This window comes from Diadema setosum, chromosome 11 (assembly GCF_964275005.1).
Source record: "Diadema setosum chromosome 11, eeDiaSeto1, whole genome shotgun sequence".
Lineage (NCBI taxonomy): Eukaryota > Metazoa > Echinodermata > Echinoidea > Diadematoida > Diadematidae > Diadema > Diadema setosum.
Window position 1 is genome coordinate 8,076,699 of NC_092695.1, and position 25,764 is coordinate 8,102,462.

At 38.4% G+C, this 25,764-nt stretch overlaps 1 protein-coding gene across 1 annotated transcript; it reads left to right on the forward strand.

Moving 5' to 3' along the window:
• Positions 1–696: 696 nt before the first annotated feature.
• On the forward strand, positions 697–24,879 carry LOC140234850 (PDZ domain-containing protein 8-like). The gene is made up of 16 exons (XM_072314896.1): positions 697–843; positions 2,156–2,347; positions 3,750–3,842; positions 4,898–5,074; positions 5,932–6,012; positions 7,205–7,424; positions 11,285–11,469; positions 11,979–12,061; positions 12,731–13,385; positions 14,975–15,201; positions 16,162–16,404; positions 18,714–18,804; positions 20,714–20,808; positions 21,920–22,223; positions 23,575–23,637; positions 24,651–24,879. Exons 1-16 carry the CDS (start codon positions 697–699, stop codon positions 24,849–24,851), a joined length of 3,057 nt encoding a protein of 1,018 aa, XP_072170997.1. The 3' UTR covers positions 24,852–24,879.
• The last annotated feature ends 885 nt before the right edge of the window (positions 24,880–25,764 follow it).

Sequence of the window (25,764 nt, forward strand, 5' to 3'; positions counted from 1 at the left end):
GGCATTAGAAAAGGAAAAAAAAAAGAATTGCAGGTTACTCCGCACTTTGTGCATACCTCCATCCTTTCTTCTTTTCTTTTTTTGTTTTGTTTTGTGGGTTTTTTTTTTTGTGTGTAAGGAATGCATCTTCAGATCGTATTTAAAGGGACTGTACAGTACTGGTTGAGGTGGGGATTCATGTCTTGCACATTCTTAAGTGAGATAATGAGAAACCTCTTAAGAAATATGAAAGAGCATGTAATTTTAAGAAGGATTCAACGTTTATTTGATGAAAATTGGTTTTCAAATGGCCGAGATATCCAAAAAAAAAGTGATAATAATAAAAGGCGACAGGCCACAACTTTATTAGGCTCTCTTTGTTTCACCTTGTTTTGGGGTATCTCAGCCATTTCAAAACCGATTTTCATCAAATAAACTTTTGATACCCCTTAGAATTGCATGCTCTTTGACATCTCATAGAGTGGTTTCTGAATATCTCGCAAAACGTTGAAAGCTAAATCCTCACCTCGACCAGAACTGTACACACCCTTTAAATATCAAAACATCATTTTTTATTATGCCACATGTTTCAATATTCTTCACGCAATAACAAGTGCTGTAACATTAATAGGATATCACTCCTCAAACAACAGTGTCTTTCACCTGTCTCATTCTATTCAGTGCTTCTCTGGAGGAGAACAGAGTGATCTAGCGGCCATGTTGTTTGCGATCATCCTGTCTATCCTCTTTGGGGGAGTCTTGATGCTGGTTCTCCAGGCCTCTTGGCTCTATTGGTACATTAAGCATGAACCTCAAAAACCCATCCCCAAGAAACACCTCTATGACAGAGTCCAGCAAGCAGGGGTAAGCCACTGCTGTTAACCTCCTCCCCCCCCCCCCCCCATTTAATTTTGCATACAGTCCGACCTCTCCTATCCTGAACATGTCTGGAGCCAAGCTAATCTGGATGAGGTATTTGGCCAGATATAATTGCCCTACACTGACATAAATATGCACTGAATTGATCAGTGTTTATGTATAGCAGCTATGATGAAAAATTATGGACACACGTACTCGAGCAGGATTCGAACCTATGACCTCCTGATCTCCGGACATGCGTCATCTCCACTAGACCACCGAGCTTCGGCTTGACAGCAAGTGTTGGTTCTAATCCTTACAGCATGCAGAGGGTACGGCGTAATTATTCAAATTCACAAAATTCTTCCGTCAAGAGGTTTTTATGCAACTGATTATTTACATCGATGTAGGGCAATTTGTCAATCAGTTGCATTTTAGTTGCATTTTCTGTCCTTGTTCTTGTGGTGATTTGGGGGTAGTGAATGTCTGAAGGTATGTTATCATAGATGAAAATTAGATGTGAATGTGTGTTAATTATGTTGAGAGTAATATGTAATTCTTATGAATTTGTGTAGGAATTTCATTTGAGTTTGAAATCCCCCTTTTCCCCCATAATTACAGGTATACATTAAAAAAAGAAAATAAATAATGGCAAGATTGCGTCCAGAAAATTGAGAGATCGAGATAAAGGGAGGCTGGATGGAGAGGTCGGACTGTACTTCTTTTTTTTTTACACTTTCTTCTCTTGAAGTTGTTTAGTGGATGTATTGTTATGTATGTCAGTGTGTCATTTGAATTTACAGTGAGTCTGCACATTGTACAGTTGTGTTACATCTGCACTTTAGTGAAAAACAGCTGAGAAATAAACGGCCATCTTGTCAAGTTGATCAGTTCCTTGCAGGCACTAGAAAGGCAAGGCAAAATATGCTAGTCACAAAGCTTACTGTAAAAGTGGATATTTTCGCGCGACTAATTTTTCGCGCTCGGCGGGGTTAGAAGAGTTTCGCATGTTTTTAATTCCGCGGAATCAAAACGTCAACTACTGGAACATATGACAAGCAAAAATATTCGCGTGCTTTTATTTTTGCGCTAGTTTCTGGTTGCGCGAAATGCACGAAAATTTCAGCACCGTGAAAATTTCCACTTTTACAGTATTTTGTGTAGAGTATAGTAGAGTCTTCCATGAGAAAACTGGCATTGTTGATAGTAATGATACCAGTGATATTGGACATGCTCTGATAAGGGACACCCACAAGCCAAGATGGCTCTACACTTTCACTCTACACTTTTGTATTCCCTGATCTTGTTGCATGTTCAGGAGCTGCGCAATCCGTCTTTACTCCTTTTCAAGAAGGAGTCTTGCCATGCTGCCAATGCTCTCATCAGCTTCCTCTTCTGTGAGCTCAAGGACACTGTCTTTGTCCGCCGATGGATCATTAAGAAGATGAACGTAGAGTTTCAGGAGCTGCTTAATGCCAAGACTGCAGGAAAGATATTGGAGCAGATTACCGTGAGTATGGTTACTTAAGAAATTTGTACTAAAGATGTTCAGTGTCTTTGAGAAAGTAGATTGATGACTATAAGGTATAGTCACTCTAATTTGTCAATTTAGTAACATACATCATTCTTTTAAACACAGCTGCCGAAGAGAAAAGCATATATTTTGCCTCCCATCACATACTAAATTGAATAAATAAATAAACATGTTATTATTTAGAGTGTGTTGATGATATGTATGAAAGTGCAAATTGTTTGCATTCTGTTAGTGTGTAGGATCTATTTGCTTACTTACAGAACCAGGGGTGGTAATATTTCACTCACATGATGGTGTCAAAGTTCATTGATTTAGCATGTTGCTTTCATGCAATATACATTTTAAATGTTGTTGTTCTTTTTCATTAAAGGTCCAGTTTACCTTTGGGAGCAGTGATTTCAAAAATGTTCAAGATATCACATTTGATGCATATGTGTAGGTCTGTTGTATCACAAAACATCCTACCATGTAAAATTTTTGCAATAAAGCCTAAAATATGGGGAGATATCAGCATGCTTCTCAATAAACCATAACTGTATACGGTTTAGTCTGGAAGCATTCTTATTATAACTATTGTTCACATTTTGTGTACTTAACAATACTTAACATCGATTATACGGATTCAAATTTTTACAGTGGTTGTTTCTATCCCTAACTCACATTTTAGATCTATTTTAAAGCACTAATGTTGGGTTTTTGTTCCATCTGCAAATGGTAAATTATGCCTTTAAGTGATGTAAAAGAAAGTGAATAAAGAGACTACCTGCTAAGAATGATTCCAGTATCAGGCGTATAGATTTTAGGAAAATGTCATTTTTGTGACGATGAGTTTTCATTATGATCTGTGTGATGCTTTCTAATCCAGAGGTCATAATATTGTTCAACCATTGCTTTTGAATCAAATTCTTACTTTTGTGAAGTACAGTACATCTCCATATACACTGTATTACATATATTCCTGACTGGGCACATTGCCCAAGGATCACATTCCCTTGAAAGCACACTGGTTCCCCTTTAGCTCTCTCTGAAATTGTATGCTTAAGAACCTTTGTATAGCTTTGTGAAGGTGCTCCATAGAAATGGAGTAAAAACTTTGACATGCTTCCCCCTCTCCCAACAATCTTAAATTAGTGATTTACTGTAAAAGTGGATATTTTCACACAAATAATTTGTTGTTTTTTTTTTTTTTTTGTGCTTGGCCTGGTAAGATGAGTTTTGCATGTTTTTAATTCCGCGGAATCAAGAAATCAACTACTGGAACATATGGCAAGCAAAAATATTCACATGCTTTTTTTTTTGCGCAAGTCTCTAGTTGCGCAAAATGTGTAAAAATTTCAACCCCGCAAAAATTTCCACTTTTGTCTTTTCTGATATCAAGGTGAGAGACTATTGTCTTGGATCTTCATTTCCTATTCTTGATGGAGTTACTCTCATGAAATTCACCTTGGAGGAAGGGTCACAAATGCCACAGGTAATATGATAAAGAGAAGCACATACATTATGTGTACTGCACGTGTGATATCATTAGTTGTTCTTTTTCCAAGAAGAGTTAAGAAGAATCAGTTAGATTGGTCTTGCAGTAAAAGCTTGAACCTAGAAGTAAATCGCTATGGACATTGTAGTGCAGCGTAAGTTGTTCTTTCTGTCTTTTGTTTGTTCAGTGAAAATTGCTGATTTCTTGTATTGTCAAAGCAATTTGAGTCTGTATAGAAAAAGCACTCGAATAAATTTTGATCATTATCATTGCGAAATATTGTGCCTTGCAATTTACAGTTTGCATATTACTGTGCCATAGAAAGACAACAAGTTTCTGCTGAACTGCCAAAACGAAAATCTTGTAAAGAGTATGTGGTACTAGATTTTTTGTGATTCTCCCAGAACTTTTTTTTTTCTCTCTAATGAATCCTTGCACCCATGCACATTGAAGAATGATATTTAAAAAAATATATATTTTATCTTTTTTTGCTCTGATTTCATATTACATATCATATATGCCTCAGCTGTCAAATACTTAGCATCATTCATGGATTTCTTTTACATCTTTGTGTGTTTTAATTGACAGTGCATGCTATTGTATTTTTGCTAACCCATGTATCAGTGATTTCTTGATAATATTACTCTTGTAGAACACCATTTATGATACAGGTCTTGAGGTGTAAATAAATGCATACTAACCAATGTGTGATATAGAGCAGTTCACACCCAAAACCACTTTGTTTTGTCCAAGCTGGAATAGACTTATCTATGGTTTGAATATACATGTATTACAGAATTCGTAATTCGACATCCATTCTTGCTACAGACGGCTATCATGTATGTATGTACTGTATGTATGGGCTATTAAATGTTGTTACGTAGTAGGCTCATTTCATAGAGTTGGTAGTAAGGGTAATCAGCTTTATCAGTACAGGTGTAAATACTGCATATCCTTAAAAAGAAATTTGGTGATTTTAATATGTGTTTTTTAATTGTTTATTAATTCTAAATATCTAATGAAAGGGCCTTTGTATTTATGAAATATGCTAGGTTGTTGATGTAGCAGTTGACCTTGACTACGGAGGGGGCTTCCGAGTCTCTGTGGACGTGGACCTTGTGTTTGGTACATCGGCCTACATTTCAGTGATTGTGACCAAGCTGAAGGGGAGAGCCAGACTGCAGTTTTCTCGTGAGCCGTACACACACTGGTCATTTTCATTCTATGAGGTGAGCCGAGTTCATTGAGAGAGCACTGCTGGTTTCCCCTTTTTGATGCTGTGAATGATCAATTGAAACTGATACTATTTAATTTCTTGTGTGGCAATATGAGCTGAGTGTCAACATTTAAAGGAAAGATATCTACATTAGAATTGTTTGACAGCTCATACTATACTAATGGACAGATTTAGGAATTTATAGATGTTTGTAATAAATCTAGATGAAGTTTAAGCAACACTTGAGTCATGTTTTCCTTAACATACCTTAGTTAAATGATTACAGGGTAATACTTCAGTAATCATTTATTAGTTAGTAATTTATAAATTTGAATAGAATCTCATATTAGCTTACTACACTCAAATTTTCTTTCGAGATGTGGTGGTAACGTGAAAAATATTTTCAATATTCAAAAAAAAAACAATATTAAAGTGAGTTTTGGATGAGATAGGGAATGTTGAATTTGTGGCTCTCTCTTGTTGTACCAGTTAAGATGTGGTTTATATACTGAATTGCAAACTGGTGTGTTTTGTTTTGTTTTGTTTTTGTTGGGTGGTTTTTTTTTTTTGTAGTCCAAGATGACAAAAATGTATTTTGATGCTTATTAATATGTTTTCTGCCTCCTCAACCTTCCCCCCCCAAAAAAAAACAACAAAAGATTTAGCATGCTTTACCATAAATAGGGAGCAAATGCCCATTTCTCAAGTAGAATGTTGTTTGCCTTCTAATTTTTTTCTTTCTCCTACATCATGGATAAGTTTGTGTTTCAGTAATACAGTATGTTTAATTTGTCAGACCATTAATATGTGATATTGGTGTGTCAGTAGATTTTATACATTGACAGCATTGATTTACCTGTTTTTATTCAGGAACCAGAACTAGAGTTTGACATCGAGACTCATTTTGAAGGCCGCACAGTCCACCAGCTGGGATCACTTATCTTAAATCAGGTAAGCTGCAAATTGATGGGTACCTTGTTGGTAGAATTGACAGACTTTATACTACTGTATAAGCTGTTATTTTCGCGTACAGATATTTTCGCGAATTAGAAAGTGACAGACATTTTTGCGAGATGTTGATTTCGCGAATTGACACCAACACTTAATCTTGCATGTATTGTTACTCTAGTGTATGGCGACATTTTCGCATGTTGTTAAATTCGCAATCCAACTGTGATTCGCGAAATTCGCGAAAATTAAACCCTCGCAAAAATAACCACTTATACAGTATCATATTCCTGATATCTGTTTCTGTTTCTCTTTCATCATATTTGTACTAGACGTGTGAGTTTGTTAGGAATGTTCTAGTGAAAGGCAAGCATTCATCTTTACGTATCATTAGACTGAAATTCAATTATGCATCATGTGATTTTAATGGTAGTAGTTATTTGCCCTAAAGCAGCGATTCCAGTGCGCCTGGAAGCAGCACTTTTACTGCCAGCATTGTAAATCATGTGATATGAAACAAGATTAACATGATGGCCTTCACGATAAGCGAATCAGTGAGCAACTAATATAGATCATCTGAGGACCTGTATGCCGACATACCATGGCCGCTGAAATTTAGGATGATGTAATTTAGATAAACTAACCTCTGTGGAAGGTCTTCACATTTTTACACATACTGTTTGCGACATGCACGTTTGGGTTCAGTCATCTTTCCTGCAAAGCACTCAAACATGAATGAAATGGTGTTAGGGTCTAGTTTCTCCAAACATACCGTATGCAGAGTGAAGTATTGATTTCTAAGTAGTTATTTCTTTTTGAGAGGTGAAATCGAATCGTAATAATGTGTATGTCAAAGAAATCATAAAAATTTTACTGAGATAAAATGTTGTATTTGTCTACTATAACACTTCCCCTGAACGAGTTTTATATTGAGAACATAACACATGAAATCTGATAGTTGCAAAAACTTCAACATTTAGATATAAGATAACATACCACGACATATGTGATCGTGTGTACACATGATCGTATATCAGATGTCTTATAAGTACTCTTATTCTTATTTTGATGTGAACATAGTTGACATTTATCTTAATGATTTCATCTGTACAAGTGGAGAAATAAAAGGAACTGAAAAGAACTGAAACATAGCCATCAATATTCCATGGGCCATGTTTTTATTCCCCCAACACAGCTGCGAAAGACCTTGAGAAAGAAGCACATCTTGCCTGCCTACAAGATTCGGAATAAGCCCTTCTTTCCCAAGCCCCCCGTCCCAACGGATAACGAGTTCCACGTCCACGATGCCAAGATCACCCTGGGTCGTATGCAGGTCACCGTCATCGAGTGCAGCCGTTTGCCAGTTAATCACGAGCTTGGCCACAACTCCGATATTTACATCACATTGTGCTTGGGTGAGTATGGTGAAATTCTGCCATTCTGGAATGTCAGTGCCATCAGTGTCACGTTGTGATATTCCAATCTGACTTAGTTAAATCATACCTTGACCATGCAAGTTGATCGGCATTTTACATACAAAATCATATTGCAGCTTACTTTATAAGATTCAAATTTCTGTTACTCATTAGCTATGTATTGCATTTTATTCAAAATATGCATGTTCTTTTTAGGTGATACGCTATCAGCGTATCACCTATTGTGATTGTCAAAATCTCTCTTTATTTCTTTTTATTCTTCTTTCTTTCTGGACAATTTTGTGTCATCAATATCTCAAGAATGACATTACGGAATAACATGACATTTTCAGGGAACATGTCTCATGACAATATCTAGCCACAATAAGGTTTTCATGACAGTAACATATCTATGACGTCATCTAGGCGCCATTTTGTAATTTTCGGACCATGTTACATGACCGATCATAACTTCATAACTAAAGGTCATTTCTGTATCATTTTCGGTGGACATTAAGTTCAGGTCACGCTCTATCTTACATTTCAATGCTAATTACCTACGACATAATTAAGCGCGTGTACGCGCGCGTCAAACTTTTAAAAGGCTCAAAACAACTTACCAATGGGAAATCTCGAAGTTTCAGACAATTTTAAGCGTTTCGCGCGTTCGCGTCCGTCCGCACATTTTCGCGCGTAGTGCGCGTAAGCAAAATGAAAATGCACATTTTTTGACAGATTTGGATTCCTGATACATTAAGTAACAATATCCATTGATTTTCGATCAATTTTGACCTATAACAAAGAAATGCGTTGGCGTCAAAGTTGAAATTTTGTGTGCGCGTCTATGTGCAAATATAGCGAAAAACATGTCTTTGTTTATTTCGCCATAGCTCTTTAAAACGTCTGGTTACCCTATGTTTTTATTGCATATTACAAAAGCATATGGATTGGAAATAACGTTTCAAGTATCAATATCTCCATAAATACATTATGACGTCATCATATCATCATCTGAAATCAAAAAAGTGGAATTAATTTTTTTAAGGTACTGTTTCTGACATTCATTTGCTCGTATCTCTGTTGTTTAAGCTCAATATTATCCCAAATTCAGATATGTTGTACTTTGAACATTTACCTTTCAAGTCCACGCCATAGTTTTGAGATTTGATGACGTCATCATGCTTAAAATTGTGTTTAGAGGTAAAGACGCAAAATCGGACAAGTTTACGTGTTATGTCTATGGGAGGTGATTTTTTTAGAAATCATGCATTGACTTGACAACGTTTAAGCACCTTTATCTCAGCTGATTTTGCTTCATTTCCTCTGAAACTTAAGTATGTTGTAGCTGTGACAATAAGCTGCAGTAATCATGCATTTTATTCTTTGAAATCTCCTCATCATGTTGACAATTTTGCAATTTAAAACTGAAAATGAGAATGGAATGCGGACGAAACGATTCCTGATTCATCTTTCACGTACATAAGTTTACGTTCCTCTAATTTTCTCGTCGAGACGTATGGCCGAGTGGTTAGAGGCGTCGTCTCAGAAACGTGAGGTTGCACACGTACGGGTTCGAACCTCACAAGAGCACGAAAGAAAATAATTATTTTTTTAAAACTTTTTTTCTTCAATGGAGTACTACACCTTCGGCCATGTAGAAATCACGTTTGCATGTAAACACACCTATACGCACACACTCACAAAGTATCCCTTTGTTTTGCGTTGGAGACTGCATTACTTCGACTGCTGCAAAATTTTGCAGGCTGGGCTTTTCAAATTGATCTTGCATATTCTAACAACATGGAATTTGTTCATATCAATTCAGTAACACAATGTAGTCGTGGTTACTTTGTGCTGATTTATACATGTAACAAGCTATACATTGTAAGAAAAAGTATTTGCATTATTCCTTTAAGTCACTCTTCAGTATTGATAATTATTTGTCAAGTAGTGGTTTTTGTGGAGTTTCAGATAGTGATAAAAAGTATGGATGATAAGTGCAGCGATAATTCCTACAGTTAGTTCAAAGTTGTGTTACAGAGGTTTGATACATACATTTAGCATTGTGTGTGTGTATATACGTGTGTATACAGGTTGGCCATATGACACATTCTAGACAATTAATCTTAATTAATTAGCAAACGTGATCATCTATGGAACTGAATATGGCACTAATGTATGATGTTAATGATTCTAATTAAACTGTGACGAGTTTAAAGGGATAGCTGAACTGTGTGTAAAAATAAGGCAATTATAAGGAAATTTAAGGGGAATTTGATAACCATGCCTATAATAATTTCATACAGGTACTAATAGCTGCCTCATGTATGTGAAATCGATAGTCATGTTAATAGCAAACTGACAGCGTATGATGAATATGTCTATACATTGAACAACTGTCTTTCAAGTCCATATTGATGTTTGCTAATTTGACGACGTCATCATGCTAGAAGGCATGATTAAAGGCAAGATATCAAAATCAGCGAGGGTTATATGTTATGTCTAGCTATGAGAGGGGATTTTTGTTTTTTTAACCATGCATTGACTTGATAACGCTCAAGCGCCTGTACCTCACTTGATTTTGCTTCATTTCCTCTGAAATTAAGTATGTTGTAGCTGAGACAATAAGCGGCAGTAATCATACATTTTATTTTTTTTTTCAAATCTTCTCACCAAGTTGAGAATTTTGCAGCTCAAAACTAAAAATGAGAATGGAAGGTGGATGAAACGATTCCTGATTCATCTTTCACATAGTTATAAGCTTACGTTCCTCATATTTTCTCGTCGAGACGTATGACTGAGAGGTTAAAGGCGACGTCTCAGAGACGTAAGGTTGCACACGTGCGGGTTCGAACCCCATAAGAGCACGAAACAAAATACTTATCTATTTTACTCTTTTTCTTCAATGGTGTATTACACATTCGTCCATGTAGAAATCACGTTCGTATATAAACGCACCTATACACAGACACACACCCATACACAAAATCACACTATTTTGTGTTGGAGACCACAATGATTAGACTGCTGCAAAATTCTGCAGGCTGGGTTTGTCAAACCGATCATAGTATGTAATAAGTACGACGACGGAGGTGTTGTACTTTGAACAATTTTCTTTCAAGTCCATGTCATTGTTTTGTACTTTGATGACGTCATCACACTGAAAATGGTGATTAAAGGCAAGGTATCAAAACCAGCCGATTATAGATTGTATGTCTGCGGGACGTATTTTTCCCAAGATGCCAGAAATGGCCTAGCGACCTCAGTCGTTACAAGGCCGCTTTTCCGTCTAGCAATGCAATAGATGTTCACACGGCAACGTTAGTTGAGTGGGCATTGGCTTTCCCCCTGTTATATCTATACATTGTTTGTTTTTTTTTGTCTTACCATTTCCGTGGATGACCCGTGGCCGAGTGGTTACAGAAACGGTTTCGCATGCACGCTCAATATAACTTCAAGGTGCCTATATCGCATTCTTTTCTTTGTCGATCACAGATGACTGTCATCTGATGACCACAAGCGTATCACCTAACTCGTCCTCAATGTGACGAGTTTTCATGTCTCGTTAAGATTCAAATTTCTGTTACTCATTAGCTATGTATTGCATTTTATTCAAAATATGCATGTTAGTATATGGTAACTGCAATCTTGTGGAAGAACTTCATCCACATTTCTTCTAGATAGCTAACAATTGTGAAATTGGATGTCATTATGAATTTATGTGGTATTAATTGGAGCATGAAGTAGTTTGATCATGGTATGAATTTGTTTGTTTATCCTGGTTTAAGGAAATATTCATCCAAGATTTTCAAAAACTCTGTCACCATTCAGATTTCTCTTCCCCTTCTATTCTCCTGCAGACACTCATCCTTGGACTCACAGTGACATCGAGCAGCGTTTCCATGGCGACTCCTTGGAAATAATCATCCAGAAAACCAATCCGAAGAATGTGGGCGTGACGTTCAGCCGTGGAATATACAACAAGGAAGTTGTAGTGGCAAGCATCAGTCCAGACTCATTAGTTGCTCAGACGGAATTAAGAAAGGTAGCAGTCGCTTGAAGTAATTTCATGGTTTAGTAGCTTTCTGTGTGTAAATTCTTCATCACTTCTGTATTTTTCCTTGTGGCATTTTTGTGTTGTTTACGTTTTCCTCCTAGTTCTAATGTGTTAGATTTTTCATCATTGTGCATATAAACAATATACTTTCATTATCATTGTGTTTTCACAAAACAAAATTTGAGATATGTCATATATTTTCTGTTTAATTTCTTGACTAAAGGCTATACCTACATGTCCTCTCTATCTCTCTTTCTGTCTACACATATTACCTTTATTTTGGAGAAAGCATGTTTTTTTTTTTTTTTTTTTTTTTGGGGGGGGGGGGGTTTCTTATCTAGGGGTATGAATTACAAGCACAGTATCCTACAACTCTAGAACAAAATGTTGTTGATGAAATGCCAGGAGAAATACCATTGAAGAAAATGGAGCAGTTCAACTGATATCTTAAGAGCTGATTATCCCTATTATGTTTGAATTTTCTTCAATTCTCCCAGGGAGATGTTGTTCTTGACATTGATGGTGTGAAAGTGACATCAGCCCGACAAGCCTCTAAAGTCGTCAAACAAGCGAAAGAGAAGTGAGTAACTCCTTGAGCCAAGATTGTGACATCATAAGATATAAATGTAGGTTGAGCCCAAGGTACATGTAGCTGCAGTATTTTGAAAAAAACAAAACAAATGAACAAACAAAGCATTGTTTTGATTTCTTGTCTCCAGAGAGGCACAGTGCAGTGAACAGGGACCATTTTAGCAGAGAAAAATAAAATAAGTTACCTGTATTCTTTTGTCTAAAATAATAACTAATGAGCATACACACACATGCATGCCTTGGTAGGTGAGGATTGAGATTTGATTGTTGCTGTTGGTGATCTTTGGGTCATTTCAGCCAAGCTACAACAAGAAGAAGTGCCCTGTAAAGTGGTTTGAGGGAGAGTATGCTGTACATGATTGTAAAGTTGAAGACATTGAGGTGAAGTGCTGTGATGTAAGGTCAAAGGTCAATGCCTAATAGGATAGAATATACTTTGTCTGCCTGTACATGAGTATGTACTGATATTTTGATGCTGAATTTGTCAAGTTCAACCTGTGCAGAATAAGACTCGTTTTGTTTTCATCATTAGGATGTAATAATCAACCACTCTGTGAAGAACTAAATTTTGATGCATGTGAAGCATTCTAAAGAAAACATTCCACATTTTGTTTTCTTTTTCTTCACTTTTCATGGCATATTCCGTCATTTCTTCAAGGTTTGTGATAAAAGTTCAGCGGCCCATCAATCAGATGGAGACACTGCCTGCCTCCTCTGCAGCTTATGACCAGCCTGACCTTCGCTCTGTGCCAGACATGACCCTGGACAATGACTATGAGGACTTCATCAACGTCAAAATCATGAATGAACTTGGCATCAAGGACGACGACGCTGACGACGTCGCCCAGGGCGACCTGGCCCAGAGCGACCTTCCGCAAGCCGCTGCAGCTCACAGGCTCCAGGTGCCAAGCTTGGACTCGCCACTGTCCCAGCGCAAGAACAAACAGCCGACGACGTCAGATGGAAGACGGCTATCGTCCTGCCTGGACTATGAGACGGTGAGGCAGCTGTCGACACAGCAGGACAATGAGGACCGGCTGCGCCACCTTAAGAGGGTCATCAAGGACACCATCCACCCCAGCCTCAAGGCAGCCTCCAAGGAGGAAGGAGCCAGTCTGTGTCTGACACAAAAGACTGATGCCATCAAGATTGCGGACATGGACCTTGACACCATCAGCGTGTCCAGTTTCACCTCTCAGATTGAGGAGACGGATGCACCGGGTGGTGGTCCGCCCTCCTCAGGTGCCACTCCTGCTGAGGCGGGGACGGCAGTGGATGATATTCAAGAAACTTGCCTGGTGAAAAGTGCACGTGTGAGTTCTTTTTGAGATTCTTGTCAAGACAATATGGTTTCTCCAAATGTTCATGTCATGGCAATTGTGATCAAGAGCAATAAAAAATGCACTTCTTGTACACTGTCTAATTGGTAAAGCTATCCCAAGGGAGCGTCATAAAAGTAAAACCAAAAAACAGAAATTCAAAGGGTCAATTATTGTTATTTCCTGATGCTTATCTATGAATTCACTTTGATTTTTATGCCTCCGCCATGAAGTGTCGCCGGAGGCATTATGTTTTCGGGTTGTCTGTCCGTCCGTAATCAATTTTGTGGACAGCATAACTTGAAAACCGTTTGAGGTATTGTAATGAAACTTTGCAGGTATATGTATGAGAGGGTGAAGTTGTTCCTTTCAACTGTTGGGTGCAGATGCTCAAGGTCATAGGTCAAGGTCAAATGCTCAAAATTTCACTATTTCCCCATACCTATGCAATGTCGATGGTATTTTCTTGAAACTTAATATATACATGTATTGCCTAATAAAGATTCTCTAGTGAGAGTTTAGGGTCATGAGGTCAAAGGTCAAGTGAAATTGTTGAAATTTCACTTTTTTCTCCATATCTTGGAAATGGTTCAAGGTATCTTCATTGAACATAGTACATATGCATGTACTGACTGGCTGTGATTATCTAGGGAATTTTTGGGTCAGGGGGGTCAAAGGTCAAGGCCAACTCATTAAATTTCATTTTTCCATTATATTTTTGCAATGCCTGCCAGAATTTTCTTGAAACTTGATGTATACATGTATTACTCATTAGCGATTCTCTGGAAAGTTTTTGGCCAAAAAGTCAAAGGTCAAAAGGTCAAAGGTCAAGTGAAAGTGCTAAATTTCACTTCTTCTTCCATATCTCTGAAGTGGCTCAAGGTACATTGTATCATCATGAAACTAATATATATATGCATGTTGTGCCTGACAGTGATTGTCTTGGGAAATATAAGGTCATAGGGTCAAAGGTCAAGGGTCAAAGGCCAGGTCAAGATGCTAACAATTTACTGTTAATACAGAAATTACACTTTTCTCTGTACCTTGTAAATTACTCAATGCTTAGAGACTTATAAAAGGGTCAAAAGTCAAGTAAAAGTCCCCGAATCCCCCAAATACAGGCTCTCTTAGAAAATGTAGCCTTTCATCCAATTAAGCGTAGTTCAAGGAAAGTGAACATTCCACACATTATAACATGTCAACTTAGTATTTTGCCATTTAGATGAAACTGTCATTACACATTGTCAAGACATACTGTAGACATATTAGGAGAATCATACATTATGACGGAGGCATACCAGTCGCCATAGCGACATTTCTAGTTCTAAATGAAATAAATAATAAGGAAGTAAAGTTTGCACTACCTCATACGTTGAAGCCCACTGAACCAAAGATTATTCTTAATGATGCTTTCTTTCAAATGTAATGATTTATTCTTGCAACACTGTCATCATCTGTGGCTTGTTTGTATGTTTGTTTGTTTGATTATTTGTTTTTTCGTGGGGGGGGGGGGTTAGGGAGAGATACTGCTGTGTTTCCTGTTCATGCTTATGATATCCAAAGGCTTTGGTTACTCTCTGCAGGACCCGAAGTGGGACGAGACCTTCACATTTAACGTCGGTGAATCCGACAGCTACTTGAATGTGTGCGTGTGGAACAGGCTGGGCATGACTGTCGGGGAGCGAGACATGCTGATTGGCTACACCAGCGTGTGCCTGGTTGACGTAGCTCTCCAATGCGTCAGTACACTGTCTGGAGAACACCTGGAGCTCTTCAAACTGCAGCCTCCAGAACAGAGAGGCGGTGCTACGTGAGTAGAAGATTGATGCCAGAATACCAGTTTTTTGTTATGTTCCTGGGGGCCCTGTTTGCCCGTTATGTAGTGCATGGGATTTAGGCCATTTTTTCCTCCTTATTTACATCCTACCCAATTTGTTCATGGTGGCCTGAAACATGTTTGCAATGGCTGCTGGAAATATAATGTAAACCTAGCATGAACACTGAGTTGAACGTGTTAACCCCATAGAGCACCTGAAGTACCTACAGTTTCCCTTCTTGAAAATCACTCAACAGCCTGCTACCTCTCATACATGCGTGTATGTGTATCTGTGTATGTGCTGATGTGGATTGTGGATACTTCAAAATGTTAGCGTCTTTGCCTGATTCATACCATCCATATGTCAGCCTACTTTACACTGATAGTGTGATATTTACTGCTTTCCTCAATTAAATTTGATATTGCTAGAATTGTTTTCGTTCTCAGAGTTAACATCCTCTGATAGGACTTAAAAATGATATTACATGCTACACTTACTGCTATGGAGATTTGGGTAATCATTGTAGTCCCTGCTAACACTACATCCTGTCGATATGTTAGCCTTGTTGACTATATAACTGCAGAAAAATTGAAGCATTACTCGATCAAATGAATGGAATTTATTAAAGCATACAGCAGCATGTCATTTAGATTAGCACATCCTTTTCTTTAATTTTCTGCATATTGTCTTCATTGTTTCATCTTAAAAAAGTTGTGTATAAACTGTTGATGCATGCATGCAATGCTTAACTGGATTTGTGGGACCATTTCATAAAGAGGTTCAAAGTAATAATAGGTTGCTGTGATTGTATTACTGGAGCAAGAATGGCAAACATCAAATAGATACTTACATTAATTGTTTGTGTACATGTTGCTGCCATGGTTACGTCAATGCAGTAAGCTTTATGGTATATAAAACAGGCTCATGATGATGGTCTGACTTTCATTTTACAGGAGGATCCCGTCCCAGATGCACCTCTTCACCCATCCCGGGTTTGACAGCAACCTCAGCTACGGAGACATCTCCCTCTTCTTCCACCACCAGCCCTTTGAAGAGCCCACCAAGCTTACCAAGGAGGCTGGAGCGGACCGCCCCGAGTTCTCTCCCTACGATGGTCAGAGCAAGCCAAAGTCGGGCGGGGAAGACAAAGGGAAGGCCGGTCCCTCCAAGAAGACCTCAAGACCAGATGACTTAGGGTTAGTAGGGGTGTGCAGGGTCTACTCGCTCATTAGTTGATGCAGGAGAGCAGACATGAATGCAATGTTCAGGTGTGAGTTTCTTTAATTTGTCTCCCTCTATCTCCCTCTGTCTCATACCTGAACCTTCACCCCTCTAAATAACATCTTGGTTTCATGAATGTAATGTTTTGCAGAAAGTTTTACAAAGTTTGCACTGCAGACCCTCTCAAAGATGAATGTAATAAATGTTCGCCCTGTGAACAACTCCTCTCGTTGATACTTCTTATTCTGCCTCATGCAACTTTATTGTAGCTTCACTACTTTTCCTTGATGTCATTTTCCTATCATCTGTATGTTTATGTGACATTTGTCCTTACTGTGTACGGTGTGTGTCCTCACTAATACCAATAGTGAATCTTCTCACTCTCGTTTGTTTGCATTTTGTGTGTGTGTGTGCATAAAACCTCATCCATACAGCCATTTACGAACCCAACAAACATGTACAAGTGAAAATGAACCATCAACATGTGTATATTACACTAGTGAACCATGAAAATGAACCACAAGATGTTTATATAACACATGTATGATGTACAGTGTGTGAATAGATTCAACTCTTCATTTTTACCTGAAGTCATGTACGTATGCCTTAAACTTGGATACCCCATTTTTAAGCACTCTTTACAATAAATTTTAGAGAAGACAAACATGAAAAAAAAGGGGGATAAAAGGAGAGATGAAACAGTTATCTCTCAGTATTTGCTGAAAATGTCACATATTTGATTCATTTTAGGGTGCATCCAGCTTTAATAGTGAAAGCTATGTTGTGAAACATCAAATGTAAAACCTTATGTGCACAAATTTTACCACACTTTCTTTATTGTTGATTCCAGATTGTTGTGATGTTTGGTTGTTGAAATTATTGAAATTACAATTTTTCATTTGGCAAGAAATATTTTTCTTATTTGCTTGTCTCATTTCAGCAAAATGTTTTGAATTGGGATTGATTCTCATGTAAGACTGTAGTCTCACCTACCAATCATTGTGGAATTGATTTTACTGATATTACTTCTGTCTCTTATTTGCTATCCTGTTGTATCCAATTTTAGTTACTCTTTTGCATGGATATCATGTACTTCAAAGACTATAAAATATGCTCTGTTTACCATCTTATGATTTTTGTCTGAAATTCCACATTTTATACCTTCCTTGTGTTTATCCCTTTTTAAAAATCTCTCACCCTCTTTCTCTCCCTCTCATATCATCTGTCTTTCTGTCTGTCTGTGTGTCTGTCTCTTTTCTTCTTTTTCTTTTTCTTTTTTATTGACTTGCTGTATCAGACAATGAGCAGTATCAGAGGGGTGTATTGGGTGAAAGGTCCCTTTGAACTTTGGCAGTAGGTATTTTGTGCGTGACATTTGTGAGTGAAGCATTTCCAAGATTGGCCACTAGCATGCTCCTGTGCATTTTACATGAAAGTTTGCTCCGATAGTGCCCTGAATGTCGCTCAGCACCATGTTATATCACAGTAGTCAGATCTGCAATTTGGAATGAGCTCAGCATTGCAACAGTGACAGTTTTATATGCTTTCCATGTTTTTGGGGAGGTCATTGTATTGTTACCTTTGCATTTGACTTTAATGCCCTTTTGCAACTATTTACTCTGGCAATTTGTTTATTATGGATATTGTTGCCAAAGATGTTCGTTTCATTCACCTGAATTGCATTTTGAAGGGTGACTGGCTGTGCATTTTGTTTTTGGTATGATTTGCTTCTCAACTTTATCTCTCTTTTTTTTTCTGTCATTCTTTCTGTGCTCACCATGGGATGTAATTTTTCTCACTTCCTCCTGTCATCAATTTGTCTCTTCATATATCTCTTTCTCTCTCTTTCTGTTAGTCACTCATTCTGTCCATTCTGCCCAACTCTCTCTCTCTATTTATCTATTTGTCTTTCCATATATCTATTTTTCCATTTGTCTATCTATCTCTTCATGCTCTTCTTGTATGTTCTGGTTCATCCGTATCAATCTTCATGTGCTTTCTTGTTACTGCATGATTCTTTTAAATTTCAAGTATTTCTCTGCAATGATAAACATAGATCTAATTGCATTTTGTCTTACCTCCTCTCCTCTTCCTTCTCTCTCTCTCTCTCCTTTTCCGATCTGTCAATCCCGTCTTCTCCACCACTGTCTTCCACCCATCCTACCTTTATCCTTCCCCCATCCTCATTGGCATCGTCATGAATTTTGGCGCCTGTTTCTGTCTGTCTGGGGTCTGCCTGCCCACCTGACATGTCTTCTTGCCCACTGGATTGCTGCCATACCAGTCTTCATGTTCCGGCGGCTGGTGCCCAGCCCCACCGGCTGGTGGGCACTCAGTTCTCAGCCCCCACCAGATGCGACTTCTGCGGCAAAAAGGTGAGGATGAGGCACATGTACCTCAACAATGATGCAGAACAGCAAAATATCACATTTGTATAAAATTATTTTTATCAAAATCATCAGTGTGATTGACAGATTTGGCATATGAGTGAGCCAAGAGCAAACATTTTAAAAGTAGTATTGGTAACTTTGTCATAATTCCGCATTGGCAAAGGGTGCTATAAACCCACTTTAACCAGCGTGGTCAGTGGAAGAAATATTGTTAGTGATGCCCTGTTGTGCAATCACTTCATCAATCACATTTTCTTCCCCCAACCCCATATTAACCACTGAAGGCTTCTTCCAGCCTGTACATCAATTTGGTCCTTGATTTTCAGCTCAGCTTGCACACGACACATTTTGAAGGGATAATGTTGTCATCATCATTAGTATAGAAATGCATGTAAGATATGAAATACATAGTGTGCACAGGATGTTGTGGAGAGCAAGAAGTTATTGAAACATACTTTTTGGCCATTCCATGTCTGTCAATGTACTTTTTTTTTCATGAAATACTTCTTTTCTAGATTGTCCTAAGTTAGTTGTTTCAACCATGCCTCTAGCTGTCACCCCCCCCCCCCCCTTGCAAGCTAACTATGATATGTTGAATATGGCTAGATTTGTGTCAATTCAGCATCAGTATTCAGCAAACTAATTTTCAGGTCCTCTCTCCCTTTATCTTTATGCCTCCGCCAACGAAGTGGCCGAAGGCATTATGTTTTCGGGTCGTCCGTCCGTCCGTCCGTCCGTACGTCCGTCCGTCCCGTTTTGTTTTTGTCGATATCTCAAGAACCGTGTGGTGGTTTTGCATCAAACTTGGTATGAGGGTATATCCTTGGGGGTTGATACTTTGTGTGGATTTTAGGGTCACAGGGTCAAAGGTCAAAGGTCACAGGTTATTTTGTGAAAAAAAAAAATTGAAATTTCATGTTTTTCTCCATATCTCACAAATGGTTCAAGGTATCTTCATGGAACTTAGTATATATGCTTGTACCGATGGGCAGTGATTATCTAGGGAAGTTGGGGGTCATGGGTCAAAGGTCAGGGGTCAAAGGTCAAGGTCAACTCCTCAAAATATAACTACTTTCCTTATATTTATGCAGTGCCTGAAGGATTTTTTTAAAACTTGATGTATGCATGTATAACCCAATATATATTCTGTGGGAAGTTTCTTGCCAAAAGGTCAAAGGTCAAAAGGTCAAAGGTCAAGTGAAAGTGCTAAATTGCACTTTTTCCTCCATATCTCAAAAATAACTCAAGGTATTGTCATGAAACTTACATATTTATGCATGTTCTACCTAACAGTGATTCTCTTTGGAACTGTGGGGTCAAAGGTCAAAGGCCAGGTTTCGATAATACTATTTTACCATTTGATACTGAAATTATACTTTTTCTCAATACCTTGAAAATTACTCAATGCATAAACTTGTAAAAGGGTCAAAAGACAAGTGAAAATCATCAGTTCCCCCAAATACCTGCACTCTGACGTTTTAATCATTCATCCAATTGAACCTAGTTCTAGGAAAGTGAACATTCAGCACATTTGTGGCAAACCTGTCATTTTAATATTTTGCCAATTGTGTGAAACTGTCATCACACATTGTCAAGACATTGTACTATAGACCTATTAGGAGAACCATGTATTATGGCGGAGGCATACACCAGTCGCCGTAGCGACATTTCTAGTTTTTTCTGTGTTTCTGAGCAGACAATTACTCTCAAGTTTGCTTTTACCTTTTCTGGGAATGTTTGCTAAATCTTCACCTAAAGTGTCTTAGGCATGTCTTCAGACATGAGCAGGTCATTTTGTCTTGTATCACTCCGTGCATCATAATCATCATCAGTCCCTTGAAAATGTATAAAAAACAAAAGCCCTTTGCATTGTCTGTGTGTTTCACTCTTCCAGGTGTGGACAAAGTATGCTCTTCGATGTAACTTGTGCAAACTGATATGCCACAAAAAGTGTTCTGAAAAAACCCAAGCCAGCATTCCGTGTGACAGGTAACCAAAAACTGTCATTACTGGGCAGTCTTCATTGCCCTGCCCCTCACTTTTTTCCCAATGTACAATAGATTTGACTGATCGTTATCATATTTGGTTACTGTTGCCAATCAGGAGATTGTGGGTTTATTCAATTCATGCGTTCATAAAGACTTGGAAGTTTTCTGTAAGGTTTATATTATTCACGTGAAATCTGTGATAAGAATTTCCTTGTATTAAACACGTAAGTCAGGATTTTTGGCAAGCGCAGGGAAAATGAGCAGTAAGACTCAGTCCAGTCAGTAGACTGGGGTTGTGTATTCACTTCATACATTCATGGGGACTTGGAAGTGATCTGTTTGGATTAAGTAATTTACTTCCAACCTTTGGTTAGGATCTCCTTGTAACACATCAGGATTATAGTCAGGCAGAGGGAGAATGGTCAGTTAAGACTCAACTGCCTGTCCACTCTGACTTGTGGTCATTCGTTATGAACTTCAACCGGTCAAGTTCTTTCCTAAAACCAGAGGATAAGGATGCTTTTCTTGTTGAATAGTGGCCAGAGAGGCATACTAGTTCATAATGAGTTGTTTACAATTTTGATTCTCCATACCACAAAATTTAATACCCCAAATGATAAACCGAGGTAGCCAATGTTACCATTACCATAATGTTTTTCTTTCATCAGTTTTCTGATGCTCTGGATTTATGTATTATGTATTCTTTCTGTCAGAGAAACAGAATTTGGAGTCAAAAGGGACCTGAGCTTTTGTTCTTAGCAGAATCTGTTGGGGGCAAAATGACCAGAAACAAAATTTGTTTGTGAAAATGTTTACCTTCACATGGACGTCTGTGTTGACTATCAATGACTTGTGTTTGCTTGATGCTTGCCTGAAAGCATGGTTATAGGGGACTGTGAATGTAATTTCCTGTTGCAAGTCTGCAGTGTACATTGCTTGCTGGAATGCAGAAAGGAGGTGTTGTGGTAATTCTCATTGCCTTGATATATAGCACGCCCTGATGTTATGAGAAGTGGATAAGGAGGTGACAAATGGTGAAAAATGCACGTCGGCCTTTTTTTTTTTTTTGATCGTGAAAGTGAAATTGCTTTCTGTTGCACAACATTTTCTAGAAACAAGGCCTTTCGCCGCCAGGATCAGGCCTCGCCCGTCAAGGACGCAGCTGCTACCAACCAAGGCCTTTCATCCGTCGCCGGGCGTCGGCCCACCCCGCATCCGTCGCCGAACCCCTCCCCGGTGCCGTCGCCACACGAGTCGGAGGCCTCGTCGGAGGACGAGAAGGAGAATGAAGAGGAGAACGTTGAGATGATGGTGAGGCGGCTGAGCAAGCTGAAGCGGAGACTGAGGCAGCTGAACGCCGCTGAGGGCAGCAGAGTCGACGACACTGATGCAATGGTCATGACTGCCGTTAGAGAGGTCTGTTCTACATTCCAGTCTACTCACATTCAAAGAGAATTGTGGACTATGTAATAAATACATAATGTTCTTTCTGGCTTAATAACTTCAAAATAATGATCAGTCAGATATATCGGGATTTAAGACTGGGGCGCAATTGCATTTTAACAAAAGATCGTGAATTTCAAGATTTTACATAAAAACTATATGAAGAGTTGTGAGGCAATGATATCCTCAACTCACTATTTGCATACTTATATTGATTTTTTGAGAACTGTTTGCTGAAAATTTGCTTCGAGAACTGTTTGCTGAAAATGAGCTAAATTTCACAATTTCGTAACTTCTCTACTTTTTATCTTATCTTGATCAAATTTTCGCTGTTGCGCTTGTAATATTGTACTCTTTCTTTTGAAGTTAATGTTTAACTGGTCCAGAATTCCCCTTGAAGAACAACTAATTAAGGCTAATATGTCTCTGAGAAATTCCACTTATTATCAGGAGCTGCAGATCATGTGCGTGAGCACAGTTAAGGAGAGGAGATGTTGCTTCCAAGGGGGTTTGCATCTCATGTCATTTTTATTTTCCAATGTTTGAAGATGAATGACTTATTTGATCAGTCTCAGAAGTAACCAGCACTGACGCTGTGTGCCCAAAGTAAAATTAGTGATGCAAGCAAGGTGTACACCTCCTCCAGTGGTGCATAGTTCTTGTATAGCGACATCTTCTGTACAGTGTGTTCATGTATCATGATCTTTGACTCTCAAAGATCATTGTGTTTTCAAATTTTAGATAACAGGTCTTGGAATCCTCTTCTTCTTCTTCTTAAAAGAATACAAATAAACTGAATATTATACTGTATTATTCAGGAAAATCCATAAATTATACGTCTACAGTAATATGTGACACACTTCTAGCCATATAAAGCTCGTGAAACTCACCTTTGGTCAATAATTGTACTCTGACACTCATGACTCTCAGTATCGTGTTCATTGGTTGGGTTGGAAGAGGCTGGATTGAAATGGTGGTCTCTTAAAAGTAATTTTTGGATACCAATATCCAAATATTTGAGTGCCGGAATTTTAAAAAATTGTAAATGTATGGGAACATTTGCATTAATAAATTTCCTCAGTGCCCAGTGGATGCAAATCTTAATTTTGAGTAAGGGTGGCCAAGCAGTGACAGATAACAGGGTGACCCAATGAACTTGTTTGCATGGGATTAGTGTATTGCCACTCTCAGTTGTTACATTTGAATAAAATCAACAGTTAAAAGAAAAAAGAACAAAAGAAAACATTGTTGATGCATGTTGCCTTGTGCAGAGTCTCATCTTACTTGTTTGTTTCTTCTATTTGTGATTTTTCTTGGCTACTAGATGGGTCGCGAGCTTTTTATCGAGATGCCTGTTGATGTGAGAAAGCAGAAACTGGAAACTATGGTAAGTTTTAGTTTTTTTCCCATTATCTTATGTCTCATTTGTGTAATTGTATAAAATTCATACTTTGCGGTTAGCCAGGATGATTACAAATGGATTAAGACTCACATGTTCAAGCTACAATAGAAAATTACTGTGGGTTTTGCATGCTGTTTTTTTTTTTCCTCCTCGCACATGATGATATGAAAAAATATGAAATGATTCATCACTCTGTTTGTAAGCCTTTGCAATGAAGTGTCACCTTTTGATCAAGTGAGAGGAAATTCTCAGATCAAAATTAAAAACGTGTGTGCTTTACATTTGTCAAATATTGCCGAGTTTAAAGTGTTTTGTTTTGTAGGGTTTATTTTGCTTTTTCCAATTGATTCAACTAATGCCCGAGTTGCCTGTAAGGTGATGAACATCGACTGAAAGGACAAGTTCAACATCATATACATAAGGATTAAGAGAATGCAGCAATATTTGTTGAACACATCAGTGAAAGTTTGAAAAACATCAGACAATCCGTTCAAAAGTCATGAATTTTTGAAGTTCCTATGCTGCCATCGCTGGATGAGAAGACTACTACAGCTTGTGATGTCGTATGCGTAGAACGGTGGAAAGAAAATGTAAAGGAAATTCAACAAATTTTCACTTGGCTCACATAATAATAGAGCACTTGACTTTCCTCTTTCAGAAGGCTGGGTGAATAATATTACCCTTACCATAATATCAGTAACAAGTCAAGGGAATATGTACATGTGTCAAAAAGTGAAATTTTGGGAAATTCTCCTTATATTTTCCTTATATCGTTCTGTGCATGTGACATCATACACATTAGTATTCTTCTCATCCAGCAGTGACTTCAGAGAACCTTTAAAAATTCATAACTTTTGAAGGATTTGTCCAATTTTCCATAAATTTTCCGTAATGTGTTCTACTAATATTGCTACATTCTCTCAATCCTCATGTTTATGAAGGTGAACTTGTCCTTTTCAACCTTTTTATGCTATTTGCTTTCGTTATTCTCTCTTCAGATCGGCAAGCTGCAGACAGAGATCGATGACGAGGCTGACCGCCAGCTCCGGCTGGCCAAAGAAGTCCAGCAGTCGCGCCGCCGCAAGCAGAAGCAGGCCCTGGAAGACGCGCTGTCGCACAGCGAGGAACGCATGCAGACGCTAGCCAATCTCATGCTGCACTACTGTGCTGGAATACAGCACTGCAACGAGACGCTGTGAAGTGAGCAAAACAAGGGTGGAGCATATTCTTATGGTCACGTCGGCGTGCACATCACTTCCGGTAGCTGGAGTGCAAACAAACAGCTTGCCTGTACGTATGTGGAGCTTGAGTGTGAATGCAGTGTACACTAGCAGTGTACAAATGTACATGGTGATAAAGATGGCACAGTGTGGTGTTCGGGAGCTTTGGCTGTCTGCGTTCAGAACCCTCGTTTTACCATTCTGTTCCGTAATTTATCAACAAAATTTCTTGTGGCTGTCAGAAATGTCAAGACGGACCATGTCTGACAGTTTCACAGAATTTTGAAACCAATTACACAAGAAAAGTAGATGATTTGGTCTGAAAAGTATGTGGATTGTTGGTGTGTTTTCACTCCAGCTGCCACTCTCCTTGACCCTTGGTCACATGACTACCCAGATGTCCCACGATGAGAACAGAGGGGGAGAGGGTGTTAGGAAGAGAAAAAATGAACAAAATAAAGAAAGATAGATTTTTTTGATGTGATACTTCCACTGAACCATTTGCCAGAGTTCTGCGGAATTTTACATTTTCACTTGCCCACTGGGGCTAGTGTGTCAGAATGTCTACTAGCCCAGTGACCAATTGCACCGGTCCAAATACTTGCAATTGGCCATGCAGTACCAGACTTGATAAGCCAGTGATTGCTTTATACTCTATGTTTGTGAGCTCATATCAGTCTTTTTATACATTGTATGTGAAATCAAATATTTGGATGCAAGTTACTGAGTATGGCACTGCTCATGATTTATTTTCTGTTTTCTTTTTCTTTTTAACTATATAGGATACCAATGACATCCTTTTTTTCTTTTTCTTTTTTTTTGGGGGGGGGGGGGGAGGGGGTAGGGTTGTATACAAACCTTACTTTTGCCCCACAAGCTAGATTGATGAAGT

Coding starts and splice junctions, on each gene's coding strand:
- LOC140234850 (XM_072314896.1), top strand. CDS start 697: ATGTTGTTTGCGATCATCCTGTCTATCCTCTTTGGGGGAGTCTTGATG. Junction 11,470..11,978: donor CTCAGACGGAATTAAGAAAG/GTAGCAGTCGCT, acceptor CAATTCTCCCAG/GGAGATGTTGTTCTTGACAT. Junction 18,805..20,713: donor GCGACTTCTGCGGCAAAAAG/GTGAGGATGAGG, acceptor TCACTCTTCCAG/GTGTGGACAAAGTATGCTCT.